The 23,752-nt window shown below is 38.8% G+C and overlaps 1 protein-coding gene across 4 annotated transcripts in view; it reads left to right on the plus strand.

Moving 5' to 3' along the window:
* The window catches only part of zgc:110045 (uncharacterized protein LOC664755 homolog), a 233,645-nt gene that overhangs the window by 199,771 nt on the left and 10,122 nt on the right, over window positions 1–23,752 (plus strand). For 2 of the 4 annotated variants that reach the window (XM_060825478.1, XM_060825480.1), the window contains exons 9-12: window positions 3,302–3,343; window positions 3,811–3,886; window positions 4,843–4,901; window positions 13,052–13,221. In XM_060825478.1, the coding sequence (XP_060681461.1) occupies window positions 3,302–3,343; window positions 3,811–3,886; window positions 4,843–4,901; window positions 13,052–13,221 (347 nt within the window). Of the gene's footprint in view, window positions 1–3,301; window positions 3,344–3,810; window positions 3,887–4,842; window positions 4,902–6,988; window positions 7,057–13,051; window positions 13,222–23,752 lie in introns of those variants that run through there. The other 2 variants (XM_060825482.1, XM_060825481.1) reach the window with 2 other exon arrangements.

Raw genomic sequence — 23,752 nt, forward strand, 5'->3', positions numbered from 1 at the left:
ATCAATTTTATTGGCCTCCTTGGACCCTCAGACTGAGAGCATCTATGCAGTGAGCCCTGATGAGGAGGTTATCATTGCAATCAAGCAGGTGCAGCAGACCTCGGAGGGCCATATTATGGAAAAAGAAGCAAACCTCTATCATATGCAATACCTTTGAAGAATTGCAAGTTAAGGTCTTCCTGATCAGAACGGTTTATGTGATCTATTTGGACTTCAGTAAGGTGTTCAACCAGATTCCTCATAGTAGACAAGTTAGCAAGGTTACATCACATTGAATACAGGGAGAACTAGCCATTTGGATACAGAGATGGCTCGAAGGTAAAAGATTGAGGGTGGTGGTAAAGAGTTGCTTTTCAAACTGATCAGTGGTATGCCTCAAAGATTGGTGCTGGATCCACAGCTTTCCCATCGTTTATGTAAGTGATTTGGGTGTGAAGAAAGGAGGTATAGTTAGTAAGTTTGCAGGTGACTTCAAAATTAGAGGCATAATGGACAGCGAAGAAGGTTACCTCAGAATACAACGGGATCTTGATCAGATGGGCCAATGGACCAAAGATTGGCAGATGGAGTTTAATTTAGATAAATTAGGTCCTGCATTTTGGAAAGGCAAAATAAGGCAGGACTTATCATTACGTGTACAAGGTACTGAGGAGTGTTGCTAAACAAAGAGACCTTGGATTGCAGGGTCATAATTCCTTGAAAGTGGAGTTGCAAGTAGATAAGATAGCGAAGGTGGTTTATGGTATGCTTTCCTTTATTGGTTAAAGTATTCAGCACAGGAGTTGGGAGGCCATGTTATGACTGTAGAGGACATTGATTAGGCCACTTTTGGAACATTGTATGCAATTCTGGTCTTCCTCCTACAGGGGGATGTTGTGAAACTTGAAATGGTTCAGAAAATATTTACAAGAATGTTGCCAGGGTTGGAGGATGTGAGCTGTATGGAGAGGCTGAATAGGCTGGGGCTCTTTTCCCTGGAATGTCAGACGCATTATAACGGTTTATAAAATCATGAGGGGAATGGTTAGGGTAAATAGACAAAGTCTTTTCCATAGTTTGGGTGAATCCAGAACTAGAGGACATAGGTTTAGGGTGAGAGGGAAAAGATTTAAAAGGGACCTAAAGGGCAACTTTTTCAAGAAGAGGGTGTTGTGTGTATGGAATAAGGTTTTAGAGGAAGTTGTGGAGGCTGATACAATTATAACATTTAAAAGGCATCTGGGTGGGTACATGAATAGGAAGTATTTGGAGGGATATGGGCCGAATGCTAGCAGCTGGGACTTGATTAATTTAGGATGTCTGTTCAGCATGGACGAGTTGTACCGAAGGGTCTGTTTCTGTACTGTACAGCCCAATGATTCTAATATTCTATGATCAGTTGATGCATCATAACCTGCTTCTCAAATACCTGATGACCTAGCTGTTCAATGATTGTTTAAGTGAGCAGATGGCTGTGATTGTAGCACTTTGCCACAAAAAAGGTAATCAGTGAACCAAACTTTTCATTAGTAATTATCTGTTTGAGGGCCACTAACAGTGTCCACAGCTGATTTATGGGAGGAGCCAGGAATGAACAGGTTCAAGACCACAGAGAATTGAGTGGCTACTGGTGGGACACAGTGACCAATGCTGTCTTTACTGCCATGAGGTCTTTGCTAACAAGAGCATAAATCTCAGTGACTGTCTCCCTGGGCAGATGCAGTGTCCTGCAGCTTTGAATCTTTGTCATCTCAACGTATCTTCATCTACAGTGAGACAAGTTATGTTGAGGAAATAGCCTCCATTGCCTTCTTGACTCCCGTGGCTCTGCTGTTGCCCTCAGGATCTGCTTCTCCTGGACATTGTTCCTTCTCACAACTAGGTCTGAAATTCTGAATGAAATTTAATACTAACTGTTGACTTTCTTATGCTCAAGTAACTTTCAAATTATGTTTAGGACTTTTTTCCCCCTCTACCTAGAACCCTGCAGGCATTGTGCTGTAATGACTCCTTGCTATCCAAAAACTTAATGACCATGCTTCACCCCCATCACCCTGTGCTGAACCAATGGCATCAGTATGCCAATGGCTGTGTGTCTCGGTGCCATTCTTCCTTTCATAGAGATCACCTAATTGTCTGGGCTGGCCAAGAATGAATCCCCACTGTATCTCTGTATCAATGCAGCTGGTCTGCCTCAGATTCATTAGGCAGCCTGTGCACAGCCTACAAAATCTGTACATGGTCTTGAATTGCTCTTTAACAGTGTTAACTGCAGTCAATGGATTATCCTAATTCTTGGCACCGTATGCATCATGTAATGTCTCCAGTTCAGGTTCAAGTCCCTTATGCCACAAAGGCATGTCACAAAATGTCGAAACACGTTGATTCTTTTTTAAAAAATGAAAATTCTTGGGGCCGTCCTTCGCCTGCCTTGATGTAACAGAAAATTGGCATGCCAATCAGCATCAATACTTTTGTTCCCCTGCCCATATCTGTTTTAGCCTTACTAATGATGTGGAGTTGCAGGTGTTGGACTGGGGTGGACAAATAAAAATCAGACAACACTAGGTTATTGTCCAACAGGCTACCTACCTGATGAAACAGCAGCACTCCAAAAGCTTGTACTTCCAAATAAACCTGTTGGACTTTAACCTGGTGTTGTGTGATTTTTAACTTTAGCTGACTAAGACAGTATATAACTTATCTCACTTCTGATTCCAACGTTTGTCAGTTTTTCTAAGTTGACCAGGAGATTCCATATACAATCCTGGATCTGTGATGAGTTAACTACTCACAGCTGTGATGACACAAGGGGTGCAAGTGGACACGATATCCCCAACCTTGAGATAGAGAAATAAACGGACTTGCAGCTCTGGATTATTGTCTTGTGATTCCTGGTGCATGGGCTTCGAGTTAGGATAGGAGGAATCATGGCTGAGCTTCCTTGTTTCCCAGGTGAAAAACCACTCAAATTGCAGACTTACCTATGATAAATAGCCATTTACACACCGTACTTCAGTCATACTGACTCTGATGGAATCCCACTGCAATAGAAATTAGAGTCTACAGGAGAGAAAAGTAAAACAAAAACAATCTATGGCATATAGCTGGAATTGGACTAAAACTCTATCTGGCTAAAAGGGCAAACTATTCCTTTAACTTAAAGATTTTTGTGTGCTTTAAGAAATCAACACTAATGCTTTAATTTAAATGTAGCTCTTTTAAGTGGTTTTGTAGTATTTTATTGTTTTGTTGTGGTTTAATTTAATATATTAAAATGCATAGGTAAATGTAATTGCATGTTTTTAACCTTTTGTTTTAGGCATACACAGTTCAGGGACAGTATGCAATTCCTCATCCTGACGTGAGTCCTGTGCACTACAATCAATGCCCTTTTTCATTTGTTCTGGGCAGTATTTACTTTCTGTTGTTAATAAGTGAAAGAGAGTTTGCTGTAGTTTCAATTGTGTGTAGCAGAGTAATGCATAGTTCAATGTGAATTACTTGGAGTTTGTTCTGTAATTTATTTTTGCTTGAAAGTACATTGGCCCAGATACAAATTATTAGCTTTGTGTTAGTATCTTAAAATTTGTTAATCGTTTCAATGTAAATAATAATTTAACAATTAACAGTAGTTATTTATATGTATAACAGTAAAAAATGTCATTAATCATAGCACATTTATTTCTAAATAGTAGAATAAAATTATGGTTGACTTTAAGTATGTATTTAATATAATTAATTAATCCTGTTTTTAAAGAAAGATGGTTTCTGTATTCTGATATAATTCCATTTGATTGGTTAGCTCTAATTTCCCATCCTGCCCTGCAGTTGACCAAGCTTCACCAGTTGGCTATGCAGCATACCCCTTTTACTCCCCTTGGGCAGACCACCCCTGGTTTCCCTGGTACGTACCCGTGACTCCCTGGGGATGTCCTTTCTCAAAACACCTTTATCTCCCATGGTCATTTTATCACTTAATTAAATGTGGTCAATGACCAAGTTTCCTGTTGTCACGTTTAACTGTGACTAATTTTTATAATTACCCTTGTAATGAGTTATGTCATTAATGGTTATTCATTGTTGTCTTGTACCCTTGTTAATAGCTTTGTTGTTAAAAAAAAGCAGTACGTTGTAGCATCATTTAAATGTAATATGTTTCTGTTAGTAATTCCAATGTTGTATAATTATGTCTTGTTGTTTAACATCCTTCCTACATTTCATTTTGCCTTAATATCAAAAGTTTCTGTATAAGCAAAACTTTGATATTATCATTAATTCACATCTGATGCATGTTACATGAAAACGTTGTTACAGACAGAACTAAAAACTACAAATCAGTCTTTCTATTTCCTGAATCCTCTTTCTGCTTAATTTGCTTTTTAGATATAATTTATGTTTCATTTGTGTTTCTTTTATCAGAAATTTCTTTTTAACCATTCCTTCTTTAATGCAAACCAACTGTCTGCTTTATCAATCTAAACTAGCAATGTTAGAAAGTTCTTTAAGCTGTTTTTTTTTCTCATCTGTTTTTGTCTTCATTTGCTAAATCTTGTCACAGTATTTGATTTAATTTCTTTCCTGAAATATTCTTATACCATCTTGTATCTTTGCGTCCATATTCCCTGCATATTACAATGTTTCCTCCTCACATTTAGTTTGTCCTTTTATTTTTGCATTCCTCTTTATTCTTCAATTTTACCTTTCTTCTGTACTATATGTTATATGCTGTGCAGCTGTTTCTTTCGATCTATCAATTATGCTTTGCTCTAGTATCTTTTAAATTATATCTTAAATATTTTGAAGTGCTTTATTGAATGTTTACTAGGAGTTTGATATTAATAAATGCTTAATTCTGTTCAGCAGCAGGATTGGATGCCACTGGTCAAACCAGTTCCCACGAGTTCACTATTCCAAATGATGTGAGTGTTCTTTTGTTAGCTACTGCAATAATCTGCACGCCCCATTTCTAATCTTGCTAACATTACAGTACATGCAGTCACAACAAAAAACAATTTCCTTCAGAAAGTCCACCTGTCAAAATAATATAGAGTTATATTTTGAAATAGATTAGAGCTGAGCTTGCAGAGCTACACATTTCATTTTAACCATAAAATCACTTACTATGTATGTTGCTTTTTATAATTATTTATTGAAAAGTAATCCGTAAATAAGTCACTGACATGTTAGTGTAAAACTTAGCTTGGCGCTGCACATTCTAAAGACAAGTATGTGTTCCTTAATGGATTCTGAAATTGTAGTATATCTGTGTAAATGACATTGGATTTCATTGGAGATCTATATCTTGGTCAATATCAACAACTTGCATGTATTTAAAACCTTTAAGATAATAAAGCATTCCAAGGCATGTCACAGAAACATTATAAAACAAAATATGATACCATATCACATAAGGAGATGACCAAAAGTTACATATAAGTAGAACATGTGGAGTGCCTTAAAAAGGAGAGACAAGTGAAGACTTGCAGGGAGGGAATTTTAGAGCTTAGGACTTAGACAACAGAAGGAACAGCCACCAATGGTGGAGCGGTTAAATCCAAAGATGTTCAAGCAGCTAGAATTAGAGGAATACAGAGGTTTGGGATGGTTGGAGGGTGGGAGGAGATTTGAAAAATAGAACAAAGATTTTAAGGAAGTGAAAGCTGAGCAGTTAAACCCAAGTTTTCTGAAGCTACTTTGTAGCTACCTTCCAAAAGTTAATTTTGCGTCTTGTATAATGACATAATGTTTTGATATGATTAAAGGCTCAGCCTTCTCTTTTTATTCCTTAATCTTACTTTTACACTTAGTAGAGCTACATGACGACTGTCAACTAAATATAATAATTGAATACTATCAGCAGCCTATATTTCTATAGTACTGCAGGGTGGTGGGTGTAAGTCATTGAAAGTCAATAATAAGGAACCAGGAATAAATCTGTGCTTGACATTAATTGATAGATAGTTACAATGTAACATAGTGTTAATAATGTTTTATTCAATGCACTTAATCAAAACTGTTCCTAATTTGAATAAAAGCTCATCTTAAATAAATTTGTGGTCATTATGGTACAGCAAATACAAGATATTTCCAATACGATTCACTTTTGTATGCTGAAATATTGAAAAATAATGGCTTTGAGAGTGTTTCTTTCTAATTCACATATTGTTTAGCCTCTATTAAAATTTAAATATCCTTAATGATACTTCATTTTTAAGAAATAGAATGTTAGATTTTGATGAATTCTGCAATGTTAAACTAATGGAAGGTTCAGTAAATTCGCCTGCAGTCCTGAAATGATTATTCTCAAGAAAGAAAGGAATTCAACATATGTTATATTGGAGATGCAATAAATTAACATTTGCATCAACTCTGAGTTTAATGCTAATATCTTTCAAATAAACTATTGATTATGTATTTTCTGTGTAATGTGGCATATTGTAAAGAATCAATACAAACCACTGACTATTGATTCATTGTACAATATACCAACTTAAACAATTTGCAATTAGTAAAAATTTTGCTGCAGACATTTTGTGCAGATATGTTACTAACTCAAAAACTGATCCAATCAGTCCTTATCAGGCGCAATAAACAAAACGGACCTAATTATAATTCTTCAATAAAAACAGTGGTCCACTTTTCTTCTTCTCTTGCTCAGATGTTTCTTACTGTAAATATCAACTCAGTGCCTTTGACTGTTTCAATAATGACCTTTCCACTATCATAATTTCAGAAATGCTGCTGATCACAGTATATTCAGCTTCATTTGCAATTCCTCAGATAGTGAAATAACGATGCAGTAAAACCTGCACCACATCCATTTTGAACAAGAAAAATCCTAACTACTTATTAAGATTGAATCTCACTAGCATCAAACAATGATTTGGCTGAATCATCATTAAGCAAGAATTGTATGAAACTAGCTACATAAATGACCAACTACTAAAGTAGTTCAAAAGCTGAGAATTCTGTGGCATGTAATGCTTGTCCTACTTTCCCTTTCCAGGAAATAAAAGGCACAGGGCAGAAGTGTGAATGAATACCCTCCATTTCCTGGATGACTCCATATCTTGATAACATTCAAGAAGCTCATTACTGTATACGAAAATGCGATCCTCATAACAATTCCTGCTCTCCACAGGAATTTTATGGCTGTGATGTATGCTGTCTACAGAATGCAGATCATTAACTTCTTCAGCACAGATCCCAAACTGGTAACCTACACCAAATTAGAAAGACAAGGTCATGAGGTGTTTGGGTACCACTGTCATCTCCAGGCTTTCACTTCATTTACTGAATTTTGCAGATCCCTGGGAATGGGATGGCAAATGGAGAGTATTGTAAAATTGGACACACTGTCAATAGTACATTCTTGGTGCCTGTCAACCCATGCCCACTCCTGCTGCAATTTTATCAATGTCAGGCGAAGTATTGAGAGCCTCTCACTGGCCTTCTGGTGCCATTGTTGGGATTTTACTGCAACAGGGAGAGGCTGGCATTAAGTATCCAGCTCAATCAATAAGCATGGCAGGCTAGTGACCAGGCAAGGTATTGCCTCTCTCTTCAGGCTCTCTATATCCTTTGGTGGCCCCATCCTAAAGTATTCCCCTCAGCGTATTTCCCCAATTGAGAATTATGTTTCGAAAATGCTACATTAGTTATTTATAAGATAATTCTGACAGAGTCCAAAAGAAGTGGTTATCTTTATCTTAGATCAAAAGATGTTTGGTTGGTTTAGAACAGTTAAAGTACACAGACTGTCTGAAACAATTGAAAAAGAAAATCCAGCTAAAGTAGTAATGAGCACAGAAGGAAGACTTCGCATTCCACTGGACAGAATAAGTTTGGATAATTTTACTTGCTTTTATTTAATATTTATTACATTAATGTCAGAATAGTCTAAACTTAGTCAGCCACAAAATATGACACTGAGCCACATGAGATATTACAGAAGATGGCCAAACGATTGGTCACAGAAAAAAGTTTTATGGAGTGTCTTATTGGAGAAGAACACAATAGAGACATGGCGTGACCTTGTGAAATTGTTTCACAGGTGAAATTGCCTTTGACGTGATAGCTGATTCACAAATACAATGTTTACTGTAGAATATAAATGCCACGAATATTACTTCCAACTGCTATACAATGACTGTGGCTAAGTGGGATCTGATGAAGAATCAAGCTTTGTTATGGTATGACTGTCAACACTCATGACTTAGACTCACACATCAGAAACGGCATCTAAGTATATACTCTGGGACATTGACATCTATGAAACCAAACTAGGGCAGAAGCAAAAGAGTTGCGGGGAGGGGGAGCAGGTTTTACAGTTTGAAGGGAAGGTAGGAAATAACCCTAACCCTATCACAGTAAATGTGTATTTACAGACTTGGCTATAATCCTTGCTGGTTGCTCACGTTAAATCTAGTTGAATTGGCTGACGGTTGACATTGACACTTTAATGGAAGAATGATAAGAATTATTCTCTAACATGAGGCTTTTAAATAAAACTAATAACCTCATCTTTTACTAGAAAGAGAAACAAAATTATGACAATAAATGATTGAAACTTTAGAAAATGAGGGTTTGCATACTAAAACCTACAAAAAAAATTACCTTTGAAGGCATTTTCTATTTTGTTTAAAACTTTTTTAAAAATCTGACTGGCAGATATCATACATTGGAATTTCATTCCCGGGTCCCATTCCACGTCTGGGTGAAATTCAGGTTGGGAACTTGGTGGGGTGAGATCTTGGAGGAAGCTGCCAATTTATTGGCAGCCTCTGGAATTTCCAAAGATGAAAAAGTAGGAAACCATGCACCAATCTTTTATTTAATATTAGATTTATTCACAATGCAACATTATAAACACCTTTCTCCTCCCTAGCCAACATCTAGTCACACTTTATTGTCTTTTGATTACCAATAAACCAAATTAACTAAACATCACATGATATACCTCTATTGCAATTTGCATCGGAATCCAAGCTCTTATCTGATAAAGCAATAAATCAATGCTCTCCAACTAATTATTCTTAATTATGCAATTAATATACTATTAAGACATATCCCTCTTTTATTTAAATTATAACTTTATCAAAATACAAAAACAATATTTCAAACCAAATCAGAAAAAGCCAAAAGAAAAAACAATATTCTATAAATTCCACATCACAATACTAGACACCTCTCTTATAGGGCCTCAAGTAGTCTCTCTATGGATGCATTCCTTCTTGCAAATCAATCCAACAATTGATGACTTATATCATTCCATTTTATCATAGAGATTTATTTTCTTTCCAGCATCTCTTTAACACTTGAACTTTTTGGGTCACTTTTTTTTGTCGAATGTACTCTACACCACTGGGAATGATGATCAATATAACTTTCAGTTATTCTCAAAGTGCCCTTGTCCCCATAAATATTTGATAAATAAAACACCATAACTATTGTTTCTACAGCTGAAGTATTTTTATCAACTTTTTTTTAAGCTTTCCAGGCCAAGGAACGCCATTTTCCATTTTCACCCACCAAGGCAATTCTAAAAAGATCTATATTCAAATACTCATCTGGAAGAGTGGCATAAGAAGCCTCACTAAAGAGGACTAAAAGCTAGAAACTTGAGTATACTTGCCCTTAAAGCATTGAAACATGGGAACAGGAGTAAATCTGTCAGCTGACCGAGCTTGCTCCACTATTTTAGATCATGGCTGATCATCTCTTCAGTGCCAAGTTTCTATACTACTTGCCGTTTTTACTTTCATAGATGGTGCATTTATTGCTCCTCCTGACTTGCCCAATGGACAGGATGCTGAGCTATCTTCTGTAACTGTTAATGTGTAGGGACATCTACAGTCCTGTTAGGAAGGAGCTCCAGAACTTTGCCCCCCAAACAGTGAAGGAACAGTGTCTGTCTTGGAATATGCAGGTGCTGGTGTCCCCAAACTTCTGCATTCCTTGTATTTAAATGTATTCAAGGTTATGAGTTTGGAAGGTACTGTTGGAGGAGCCTTTTGGTGAATTATTGCAGTCCATTTTGTAGATGGTTCACACTGCTAGCATTGTGCGTCAGTGATTGTAGTCGGTAGATATTGAAAGTGATGAATGGGATGTCATTCAAGTAAGCTGCTTTATTCTGGTTTCTTGAGTGTTGTTGTAGTTGCAGTTATCCAGCCAAATGAAGAATATTCCATCATAGTACTGATTTGTGCCTTTTGGATGATTAACAGGCACTGAAGAGATATGAGGTATGTTATTCTCTACAGAATTTCAAGCCTTTGACCTGCTCATATATCAACAGTATTTATATGATGGTCCAGTTCAGTTTGTGGTAAATGCTAATTGCCAGGATGTTAAGAATGAGTGATTCAGTGAAATTAGTGCCATTGAATGTCTATTGGACATATGTAGCTTGTCTCCTACTGATGATGGTCATTACCTGACACTTGTATGCGAGCTCTGTCCAACAAAGATGGTGGATGAGTTCCCAACTCTGGAGGAGTAATAACAAGCCCTTCAGCACTGGAGGATCAGTGACGCTGCAATCAGCGACAGAAACTGCTGAAATAGGTAAGATAATTGTAAGGGCACCTCTGAAGACTTGCTAAAATTTCAATATAAAAGGTGGCTACAGCTGCCTGAACAGAATTGTGAAGGGGAAATCCCCCATCATAGACTTGCAGCTGCATTATCCCTTTAGCAATTAAGGCTGGGCAGTAGTGAGAAAAATTAAATAGGGCATCGTGAGCCCCTGCCCTGCTGATGGGATGGCATCTCTATCCAAGGCTTTGGCCTCACTGGAGCCCTATATTCTGACTGGAAAATTCTAGATGGCATGTGAAGTGTCTTGAATTGACCCTTTAGTCTAATTGTTATCTGCCACTAGTGGATAGATAGCTGTGAAACCCCTGAAGTTGCAATTTTCAAATAGGCTGGAAGCATGAATGCGCCAGCTGCCCATCATGTTAGCCAGTTACACAAAACTATAGATTGTCCTCCACTGAATGTAGATGATAATTAAGCCCATTGTTTAGGTAAAGATAGATGTTTTTAACCTGCCTTACAATTGTACTGGTTGGGGCTTTGAATGGCATGTGAACCACTAGAACAAAGAGGGCATTGTTAGGTGGAATTCTTGGACTGGGAAAGAAATGCATCCAGACATGCCATTTTGCAGCAGCAGCAGCTGGTTTTTTTTTCTTGTTCTATACCTCTGCCGTAACTGAATTTTCATAGTAAGCTAAATGGGATGGTGCAGCACCCAGAATTTCAGGCCACAGCTCTGTCTGTATTTTCCCAAGGTCTGGAATTCTGAACTGTATTTACACTATGTGACTGCTTATGCGTTCCAAAAGGGCAGTGAGCCAATGGAAGCAGTTAAAAGCAAGTTTTTTCCCCCTACATACTGACAGACTCTTGCAACTTAATTGAAAGTTACTGAGGGAATTGCTTTTTTTTTAACACCTCATTGGTAATTTGGTCAACAGCATCGACCACCCTTTATTGAATATGAATAGTATTTATTCCATTGAAATTTATGGAATAAAAATCAGATACAAGAGCTGCCAATCTGCTCTAACAAATGACCGCACAGGCTGTGAAGACAAAAGCATACGCTGGTTTCTTAATTAAAAATTTGGCAACTCCATGGGTTACATGGGTCACTGGAGATGCAAGTACTGTAAGGATTATGCCCTTTAATACTCACTCAGCACTGTGACCTTTAAATAACCATTACAGCCTGCCAACATTTAGTCATATCTCATTTATAAAGCATAGAATTCTGACCTGTTGTTGCAGGGGATTAATAACTGTCACATCATTCATATAAGAGTCCTGATTAAGAATGACTCATTATACTCAACTAACCATTTTGTTCGGTACCTTCCAAACTCATGACCCACTTCCATTTAGAAAGACATGGAATACCACCATCAGCACGTTCCCCTCCAAGCCACTCACCATCTTGATTTGGAAATACATTGCCATTACTTAAGTATCACTGGGTCAAAATCTTGGAATTCCCTCCCTGATGGCCCTGTGGGTCTACCTACAGGACATAGACTGCAGCAATAAATGCTGGTCCAACCAGAGATGCCCACAAACAATAATTTTTTAAAAAAATTCCAAAACATATTTAAATGATGCAAAATTGTGGAAGAGTTTTTTTTATAATAATAAAATAGTATTCTAGGTATAAGGATATGAGGTAGGCCATTTAGGATGAAGATGAGGGGAAGAAGGTGAGCCTGTGGAATTCTCTGCCATAAAAAGCAATTCTGACCAAAACTCAAATCAAATTAAAGGAAATCTAGCATTCATATTTAAAACATCCTTGCAATATTATATTAAATTTACCACATTACACTTATTGGAAGGTAAAATTATAATTTCTGTAGCAGCTGGACAATAAATGGTTTGAAGTATCATTGCGAAATGTAAAGGTCCAACATAAATTAACAGTAAGTTAGGAGCTTGCTTCACCTCTATAAGTATGATGTGCAGGTCTCTTGGTTCTCTGAGTCAAATAGGTCATTTACAAAGTCAATTACATAGGACAGAATCACCAGGGCTAGAATGGTGCTTCAGCATTACATGCTATGATTTACCTTTGGAAGGTGGAATAGTCAACAGCTGCTCTTGAGTCTTGAAAGGGGCATGTCTTGGGGCTGATTAGGAATAGCAGGATGCTTCCCCAAACTTGATGCAGAGGGAAAGGCAGAACACTTGCTTGTTTGAAGCTCTCACTTCCCCAGGATTTAAAACTTTTTGGAAGATTAATGAAGCTGGATTCCATCTCCAACTTATGTTTCTGGCAAGTGAACAGCCTGCTCCATGCTCTGCTCCTGCATTGAAATGTACTTACGTATGATCTATTAAATAGGAAATTTGTCAATTGTATTAATTTGCAAGTTCAATATTATGCAGTTCTTTCTTGTGCAGTGCTTTTCAATTGCTATTTACACAGTGGAAATAGATTTCAAATACAGTTATTAATTTATCATTAGCTGTTTCTGGAAGTCTACTGGAACAACTGATTAAATGTCTTTCTGTTTTTCTCCTATTTAAGTTAATAGGATGTATCATTGGCAGGCAAGGGAGCAAAATAAATGAAATCAGGCAGATGTCAGGAGCACAGATCAAGATTGCCAATGCAACAGAAGGTTCCACAGAGCGACAGATTACCATCACAGGATCTCCTGCTAATATTAGCCTGGCACAATACCTAATAAATGCAAGGTATGTGCATTATTTATTCTTCATTGATATAACTTGCAAGAAGAAAGTATATTAGACACTGACGTAAGAACTGGCACACTGATTGTTTCAGTCTAAGGGCAAATGCTGCAATCATAATATCCAATTTAGGAACTTATGACTGTTCCTCAATGCTGCTTAGTACTTTTTAGAAATAGTAAGTAAATTAACATTTAATTTTTTTTTTGGAAAATTAAAATGCTGGAAACCTGAAATAAAAAGAGAAAAGTAAGTCATACTCAGCAGGCCAAGCAGGATCTATGCAGAAAGGTGGACTTTAATGTTCACCCATAGTGGGCTGGGAAGCAGGTTGAGTAGGAAAGTGCAGTGTAGTTACCCATTCACTGTCCCACCTCTCTCTTTTCCTCCCACACCCTGATACGCATCATTATGAGATCATGATCAGGATGGAAAGTGTTGAGGACGACCCATGCTTTGTGCCCAAAGATGGACAATAAGTGATCAATTAAGGGCCACTTCATGGCCTCATTCCACCATTGCATATATTCAACCAAGTGGGCCAGTTATCAGATAAAAGCCAGTTGGTATGAAGAGGCAGGAATATAATGGTAATATCATTAGCCTAATAATTTCTTAGCCTAGGTTAATGCTCGGGGGATAAGAGTTCAAATCCCATCATGGTGCTGGTGGAATTTAATTAATAAAGCTGGATTAAAGGTAGTTAACTGTCTATGTAACAACTATCATTGATTGTCATGAAAACCCATCTTTTTCAATCCCATTTAGAGAAAAAAGTCTGTCCTTACCTGGCCTGGCTTATCACTTCTCATATTACTTCTGCTTCTTTTATTAATTACTTTAAATCTATGCTTGCCTGTTCACAAGTGAGAAAATTTAGAACAAAGAACAATACAGCACAGGAACAGGCCCTTCAGCCCTCCAAGCCTGCACTGCCCTTGCACACTTAAACTGTCGTCACTTACACGATCAGTATCCCTCTCGTCCCTTCCAATTCATGCATTCGTCCAAGTGCTTCTTGAATGCTGCTATTGTGTCTGCTTCCAACTCTGGCAGAGCATTCCAGAAACTTACCACCCTTAGTGTGAAAAATGTGCCTTACATATCTATTTTAAACATCCCCCCGGTACCTTGAACCTGAGTCCCATAGTAATTGACCTCTCCACCCTAGGAAAAAGCCTCATACTTCCTACTCTATCCATGCCATTCATAATCTTATAAACTTCTATCATGTCGCCCTTCAATCTCCTGCATTCCAGTGAATATAAACTCAATCTATCCAACCTTTCCTCATAGCTAAAATCCTCCATACCAGGCGATGTCCTGGTAAACCTTTTCTGTATTGTCTCCAAAGCATCAACATTCTTCTGGCAGTCTGGTGACCAGAACTGTATACAATATTCCAACTTTGACCTAACTGAAGTTCTCTTAAGCTGCAGCTCAATGCCCCTTCCAATGAAGGCAAGCATGCTGTAGGCTTGTTTTACTACTGATCAACTGCGCTGCCAACTTCAGTGATCTGTGGACCTGCACATCCAGATCCTTCTGCATATCAAGTTCCTGGTGAAGGGCTCTGGCCTGAAATGTCGAATTTCCTGTTCCTTGGATGCTGCCTAACCTGCTGTGCTTTAACCAGCAACACATTTCCACCTTCTGCATATCAATACTCCTAAGGGTTCTGCTATTCACTGTATAATTTTCACCTGTACCTGACCTTCCAAAATGCATCACTTCACATGAACTATTTACTTTGTCCATACTTCCATAATTTTGTGTGCTTCAAGTATATTTCTCTTTAGCCTTCTCCTCTCTAAAGAGATTGGTCCCAGTTTCTTCAATCTATCTTCACAACTGAAATTCTTCATCCCTGGAATAATTCTTATAAATTCTTTATAAATTATAATTATATTTATAAGAATTATGAATTATTTTCCACTCTCTCTAATCTGTTCACATCCTTCCTAAAATGTGCCACCCAGTGCTCAACACAATACTTCTGCTGAGGCCAAACTAATGTCGTATCTAAGTTCAACATAATTTCCTTGTTGTTACACTCTATGCCCTCTAAATAAAACCTGCAATGCCGTATGTTTTACAAAACTTCTCTCTCAATCTGTCCTGCCATTTTAATGGCTTATGCACATATGCATCCAGGTTCATTTGCTCTTGCACTCCCTTTGGAATTGAATCATTTATTTTATTTTATCTCTCCATGCTTTTTCTACCAAAACCTCACACTTCTATGTCTTGAATTTCATCCACATAGGAGCAGGAATAGACTATTTGGCCCTTCATGGACTGCCACTCAGTATGATCATGACTGATCATCCAACTCAGTACCCCGTTCCAGCTTTCTCCATGTGTCCTTTGCTCCCTTTACCTGCAAGAGCTATATCTATTTCCTTCTTGCAAACATTCAATGTTTTGGCCTCGACATCTTGCTTTGGCAGAATCCCACAAGCTCACCACTCTCTAGGTGAAGGAGTTTCACCTCATCCCAATCCTAAATGGCTTACACTATATCCTTAGACCAGGTTATCAGGAACATGTTTACCTGTCCAGTCATGTTAGAATTTTATAGGTTTCTGTAAGATCTCCCCTCATTCTACATAACTCCATTGAATATATTCTTAACCAATCCAGTCTCCCTTTATTCCTCAATTGTGCCATCTCAGGTTGTGCAATCTCAGGTAAACCTTTGTTGCATTCTCTCCATAGCCAGAACATTCTTCCTCGTAAGGAGACCAAAACTGCACACAGTACTCCAGGTGTGGTCTCACCACGCACTTGTACTATTGTAGCAATTATCTTCTTGAATTTCTAGTGTATGTCCTTTTGAAATTCTAGACTATACCCCTCACAGTTTACAATGCTTCATATCTTCCACAATTTTGTAATTGTACTCTGTTCCCAGGCCTAAATAATTAATATATCTGGGAAAGCAAGGGTCCCAACACTGACCACTGGGAAACCCATACAAACCTTTTTCCTGCCCAAATAAAATCCATGCACTGTCCATGCTGACCCTTTTTTTCCATTAGTTCAAATATTGCTCACAATTCTATTGTGTGGAACTGGAAGTCAATGTGCACCATTTCAAAGCATTGCCTGATCAATCCTTTCTGCTGTCAGGAATCAGTAAATGGGGCCAGGAGTGTGGTGCTGGAAACGTATACCATGTCAGGCAGCATCCGAGGAGTAGGAAAATTGACATTTCAGGCAAAAGCCCACATTCATCCTGATGAAGGGCTTTTGCCCGAAACATCGATTTCCTGCTCCTCAGATGCTTCCTGACCTGGTGTGTTTTTCCAACATCACACTCCTGACTCTGATCTCCAGCATCTGCAATACTCACTTTTGCCATCAGTAAATGGGGGCACGGTGATCCAATGGTTAGCACTGCTGCCTCACTGCATCAGGGACTTAGGATTGATTTCAGCCTTAGGCAACTGTCTGTGTGGTGTTCGCAATTTCTCATTGTGTCTCCGTTGGTTTCCACCAGTTGCTCCGGTTTCCCTCCACAGCCCAAAGGTGTGGAGGTTAGGTGAATTGGATATGATAAATGTCCCCGTGGTGTCAGGGATGTGCAGGCTATGGTCAGTGTGGGGTTATTAGGATTTAGTGGGTTGCTCTTCAGCAGGTCAATGCAAACTTAATGGGCCTAAATGGCCTCCATCTGCACTATAGGGATCCTAGGAAACCTCTGTTGCACTCCCTCCATAGCCAGAACCTCCTCAGGTAAGGAGAACATGATCAGCAAAGTGGTTAGCACTGCTGCCTCACAGTGCCAGGGATCCAGGTTCGATTCCAGCCTCTGTCAGTGTGAAGTTTGCACATTCTCCTAGTGTCTGCATGGATTTCCTCCAGGTGCTCCAATTTCTTCCCACAGTCCAAAGATCTGTAGGTTAGTTGGATTGGCATTCTAAGTTGCCATGTAGTGTCCAGGTTAGGTGCATTAGCCACATGAAATGCAGGGTTACAGGGACAGGGTTTGGGGGATTGGATCTGGGAGGAACGCTCTTTGGAGAGGCAATGTGGACTTCATGGACCGAATGGTCTGCTTCCACACTGTAGGGATTCTATGAAATGTGCACAGGATATCCAAGGCCCTGTATGATTGCAACAAGACATCCCTGCTCCTGCACTTGAATCCTCTCACTATGAAGGTTAACATAAATATTTGCCTACATCACTTTCTGCTGCATCTGCACACTTGCTTTCATCAACTGATGTACAAGGACACCCATGTTTCATTGCACCCCCCCCCCCTTCCCATCTATAGCCATTCAGGTAATAATGTGCCTGCCCATTTTTGCTACCAAAATGGATAAGCTCACATTATGCTTCACCTGGCTTTTGTCTGCTCATTCAACTTCTCCAAATCACACTGAAGCATCTCTGCATCCTCCTCACAGGTCAGCCTTCCACCTGGTTTTAACTCCTATCTCCACTTCACCTGATATCAACATCCTCTTTCTTCTCAACAAATCAAAGTACTCAGTAATTACATTGGTTTTGCACTTCTTTGTCCTTAAAGTGCATCACCCTAGGTGTTCCCACCTGCTGACTATTTACAAGCCTTTTATGTTAGCTGCTATTCTATCTGACATTCTCTCTTTTCCAATTTTTTTTCCTCTTGACTTCTCCTCTCAACCAAGTGTATTTGGCTTACTTCTCACTTGAATAATTTACCTGATATGCATCAAGCACTTTCTTTTACATTTCATCATTTAGCTCATCTTCCACAGCACCAAGCTTTGGTTCTCCTGTATTTCTGTCTTGTTGAAATGTGTCCAACTTGTACATCAACTATCTATTCCTTAAAGATTAGCCTTTTCCATTGAATGTTGGTTCAGTTTTACCCTGGCTGGAAAACTTTTCATCCCTTTTAAGTTAGCCACTTCCAATTTAAGAATTCTATTTTGTATCATTAATTTATACAAGAGGGAATAAGATCATAAGACATAGGAGCGGAAATTAGGCCATTCAGCCCATCAAGTCTGCTCTGCCATTCAATCACAGCTGATATGTTTCTCAACCCCATTCTCCCACTTTCTCCTTGTAACCCTCAATCTTCTTGATACTCAAGAACCTATTTATCTCGGTCTTAAATATACTCAATGACCTGGCCTCCACAGCTTTCTGTGGCAATAAATTAAATCTTTAATACCTACTGTTATCTCACTGGGTGGCATGCTGGCTCAGTGGTTAGCACTGCTGCCTCACAGTGCCAAGTACCCGGGTTTGATTACAGACTCAGGTGACTGCGTGGAGTTTACACATTCTCCCTGTGTCTGCATGGGTTTCCTCCAGGTGCTTTGGTTTCCTCCCACAATCCAAAGATGTGCAGGTTAGGTGAATTGGCCATGCTAAAATCACTCATAGTGTTCAGGAATGTGTAGGTTGGGTGCATTAGTTAGAGATAAATGTAGGGGAATGGCTCTGAGTGGGTTACTCTCCAGAGGGTCAGCGTGGACCTGTAGGGCAGAATAGCCTATTTGCACACTGTAGGGATTCTAATAATCGTTAAGTAGTGCTTTATGCTATGATAATAGCTTTTTTTGATTTTGTTACTGATTCCTTAGGGTATTAGAGTGAAACCTAACCAATGTATAAGTGTTTTCCCGGAATTAAAATCAAAATGCAGTCAAATGCCATTAAAGAGACCACAGTGGAAAAAAAATGCATGTGATGAACATCAAGATTGAAAAAGCAGCCAATAACATCATGAAACAAGCTTCAATTTACAGAACATGAAAAGGAAAGTCTTAAAATGTGATAGCAAGCAATATCTCCATACTATAAGTTGTGTAAAGAGAATTACTATTATTTATTTTCACGAGCAATAGAAGAGTAATCTATTTCAATAGCATGAAGGAAGTTAGTAACTGGATTTCTTGTATGAATTTCCATTTGAAAAGGAGAAAACAAAACCTAATTAGTTAAGCACCCCTTCCAAGTGAAGAAGAAATCATTAGCAATTAAGAAATAATTTGAATATGTTGCAAATCCTGTGAATAGAGAACTGTCAGACCTCATTTCAGGAAAATAATGCAGCCAGATATCTGTTTGTGCTTGTTATTTCTGTATAAATTGGTTTCAGGCAGAAATTAACATGCAAAACTTTGATGTTGAGGTTTGCACATTTCATGCTCCTAGAGCATTACTAAACTGCACAGAAATAGGTAAGGGAAGAAGGCGATGTGGCGATATTTGGATATTGTGGTGGAAAATCAGCCTTCTCCTGATTGCAACTTAACAATTGTCACTCAGAGCACACATTGAGTGACAAGTTCAGGCTTATTTGTGATGATCCTGTGGTTAATCAATCTGTCACCATGCACTGCAAATAACTGAACAATTACCTTTGGATAGGCATTGAAAGCTAGCTTTCAAAAGGGAGTCATGTATAGAAGAATAAGATAAAATTAGCCAAGAATATAAAAATATTTTTTAAAATGAAAGGACTTTTAGATATAGAGGCCCTGTTTTTCATTCCCAGGTTGGGTGTATCGTGTTGGGACAGACCCTAGCCCTGTAAATCTCATCCAGGCAAGTTATTAGTCTGAAAGATAAGATTTTCATCTGGGGAGGTAGATTCTTTGAGAGACAGACAGACAATCCAGGTTAAGAGCAGAGACAACTAGCTATGGATGCAAGCTACATTTAAAGTTTGCCTTGCTGCTCAGTTTACATTATTCCAGTTTATGTTCAGGTAATTAAATACCCCTATTATAACAATTCTAAAACATTAACACTTCTCTGTAATTTTTCTGCAAATTTGTTCTTCTACATTCTTCCCACTAGTTGGTGGTCTACAGACTACACTGAGCAATTGTAATTCCACTTTTTTATTACTCAACTCTATCCAATTTGATTTTGTCGCTAACAGCGTTCACTTTCTCCAACCTTGCTCCTGTCCTCCTTTTCTTCTTTCCTATATTTTCTGAACACCTTGTACCAAGGAATTTACACTTAATACTGCCCCTTTTTTGACTCAGATCCCCGTTATTCCCACAATAGCACAATTCCACATGACAATCATCACCTGTATCTGTCTTATCACCTGTAACTGTAACTTATTTACTGTTCTCACTGCGTTCAGACACATGCACAGTAACTCTGATTCAGACTTCATACTTTCTTATTCACTGCACCAATTCATTAATCTTCAAAAATTCTAAAATGCTCCCTCTGTACCATCTTTCTATCTACACATTCTTCCATTTTATCATCCTATGTCTTGCTCACTTGCACGTGGCTCTGGGAGTAATCTGAAGATTACTAGTTTTGACGTCCTTCTTGTTAGTCTTTTTTGCTTTGTTCCTTAAATTCTGACAGCAGGCAACATCCTACCTCCTAGCCACGTCATTGGTACTAATGTGGACTATGACCTCTGTCTGTTCACCCTTCCCTAAAAGAATGTTCCAAAATCACTCTGTGACGTTCTTGACCTTACCACTCAGGAAGCAACATCCCATCCTGGAGTGAAATCTACAGCTGCAGATACATCTGTCTGTTCCTATCTAGTGAATCCTTCATAGCTATTGCACATCCTTTCTTCTTTCTCCTCTCGTATACAGTTGAGTCACTCATTGTGTCACAAACATGGCTCTGACTGCATTCCTCTGAGCAACCAACATCTGCACCAGTATCCAAAATGGAAAAGTGATTAGCAAGCAGGACCCCGGGGTCTTGTTCTGTCAGGCTTTTTGGCGGTCAGCCATTCTGTATCTACCTGAATGCTCAGGTTGTATGACCACCTTTCTGAATGTACCATCAACATTGTCTTCAGCTTTGCAGATGTGTCATAGTGACCCTACTTCCTGCTTAATCTCCAAATCCTGCAGCAGGTGACATCTCCTGCACATGGTTGTCTAGGTCAGCAATAGTGTTCATGACTTCTCACATATTATAGGACACACACCCCATATGATCAAGCTTTAGTTCCCTTACCTTAATTAATGAATAGAATTGAATATGATAGCACAAAAATATCCATTCTACCCATGCATTCTGAAATACTATTTTGACCCACAGAGCATTTAGTTTACTCCTACTCTCCCACTTACTCCTGTTACCTAGCACCTTTCTAACATAACAATTTAATTCTGTTTCAAAGATATTTTTAGAATCTGCTTTGACAAAGTTTTTGATAGAGATTTTTTTTTCTAACCACCTTCTGTTGAATGATTATTTTACAATTTCCTTTTGAATTATTTTCCAGTTATATTACATGTATGCCTCTACTTCTTTCATAGAGCCATAAAGTCTTGAAGCATGGAAACAGATTCTTCAGTCCACCCAGTCCATGCCGAACATAATCCCAATATAAACTAGTCTTACCTGCCTGCTCCTGGCCCATATCCCTCCAAACCTTTCCTTTTCATGTACTTATCCAAATATCTCTTAAACATTGTAACTGTACCCACGTCCACACTTACTCAGGACATTCATTCCACACATGAACCAACCTCTGTGTAAAAAAAATTGCTCTTCATGTCTTTTTTAAATCGCTCTCCTCTCACCTTAAAGGTGTGCTCCCTAGTCTTGAAATCCCCCATCGTAGAGAAAAGAAACCCACCTATATCCCTCATTATCTTATTAACTTCTATAAGGTCTTATCTCAACCTCCTATGTTCCAGTGAAAAAAACCTCAGCCTATCCAGTCTTTCTTTATAACTCAAATCTTCCAAATCCAGCAACTTCCTGGTAAATCTCTTCTGCTCCCTCTCCAGCTTAATAATATCCTTCTTATAACTGGGTGACCAGAACTGGACACAGTATTCCAGAAAAGGCCTCACCAATGTCCCATACAACTTCAACACGACTTCCCATCTCCTATACTCAAAGGACTGAGTAGAGCGTGCCTAATGCCTTTTTAACCACCGTGTTATTTCATCTGACGTGTATTCCAAAAAAATGACATAGAATATACAGCAAGAAGCTGATCCTGCAAACCAACATGTCACCACTATTGTTTATGATCCAAGTGATACTCAACTTCATCCATTTTCTTTCAACATATCTGTAGAACCCTTCTTCTTGTGTTTAACTACCTTCCCATTATATATATATCTATGTTATTCCCCTCAACAGCATGTGTTTGGGATTTCTATTTTCTAACTGTTCTTTGGACAAAAAAAACTCTAGAATTAATTTATGGTGTCATTATTGTAGCTATATTATATCTATGGCCCTAATTTTAGTCTCTCCCATTAGTGGATGTATCTCTAACTCTTTTATTTTTGTAGAAACCTCTATGAGGTCAAGTTTGACTTTTCTTTTTTGAGAAAAGAGTCTCAACTTAGTCAATCTTTCCTGATTAGTATATCTTCTTAGGTCTTGTATCATCCATGCAAATCTTTAGGTACCTTCTAATTTTCTTTTATAAATCAGACCTCTACTGTAAGTTCTAAATAAACTTAGCATAATGGCCCAAACTTTCTTTTAGAGATGGGAAAGCATGCTCAGATCTGTTTGTGGCTTCTGAAATATGAATTTAGCTCTGAACTGACTTTTCTCCAAGCTTTTGCATCTTGGAGGCTGGAATGTGTTCCAGATAAAGTTTGTAAGTCTCAAGTGGGTGCCGACCGAGTTTTATGCTGGAATGAGATCAGGGGATCTGTCCAATATAGTACAGTTAAAAGCACAAATATGTGAAAGATTAGATTAGATTCCCTACAGTGTGGAAACAGGCCGTTCCAGTCCACACCGACCCTCCAAAGACTAACCCACTCAGACCCATTTCCCTCTGACTACTGCATCTAACACTATGGGCAAGTTAGTATGGCCAATTCCCCTAGCCTGCACACCTTTGGACTGTGGGAGGAAACCGGAGCACCCGGAGGAAACCCATGCAGACACGGGGAGAATGTGCAGACTTCACACAGACGGTCACCCGAGGCTGGAATTGAACCTGGGATCCTGGTGCTGTGAGGCAGCACTGACTAGCCATGAGCCACTGTGCCACCCCAGAAAGCACCCGCTCCCTGACCGGGAATTGAACCCTGGCCGTGGCGGTGAAAGCGCTGAATCCTAACCACTAGACCACCAGGGAGTCTTGATCTTAACTGAGACTATTCTGAGAGGTCGCTGAAGGTGAGATGTAACCCTTAAATTATAAGGACTATTGAGTTGTCGACATTGTCATTCTATTCAATTCTTTCAGCACTATGCTATACTTGTTATTTGCTACTCACTGCTGAAAGTTACAGACTTTTAAATATACCATGCAGCATCTCAATCAGTTCTGCAGGTCACCATAGCAAGAATTCACCAGTTATACCCCTCTGTCCCATTCATATCTTCTTCTCACTGATTACACCCATCTCAATGCCTTCCCTTTCACAGGTCACAGCACACTTCAGGCTCCCAGACCTATCCCCACCACAAAGGAGGTGATAAATGTTTCAGGAACCTCTTGAGGCCCTAGTGCAATGTGACATGACTTGTCAGACAGTTAAATAAAATATGACGTTTAGGCCACCAAACCTGTGCCAAGTGGGCGGCATGGTGGCACAGTGGTTAGCAC

Source organism: Hemiscyllium ocellatum, chromosome 5 (genome assembly GCF_020745735.1).
Source record: "Hemiscyllium ocellatum isolate sHemOce1 chromosome 5, sHemOce1.pat.X.cur, whole genome shotgun sequence".
Classification (NCBI taxonomy): Eukaryota; Metazoa; Chordata; class Chondrichthyes; order Orectolobiformes; family Hemiscylliidae; genus Hemiscyllium; species Hemiscyllium ocellatum.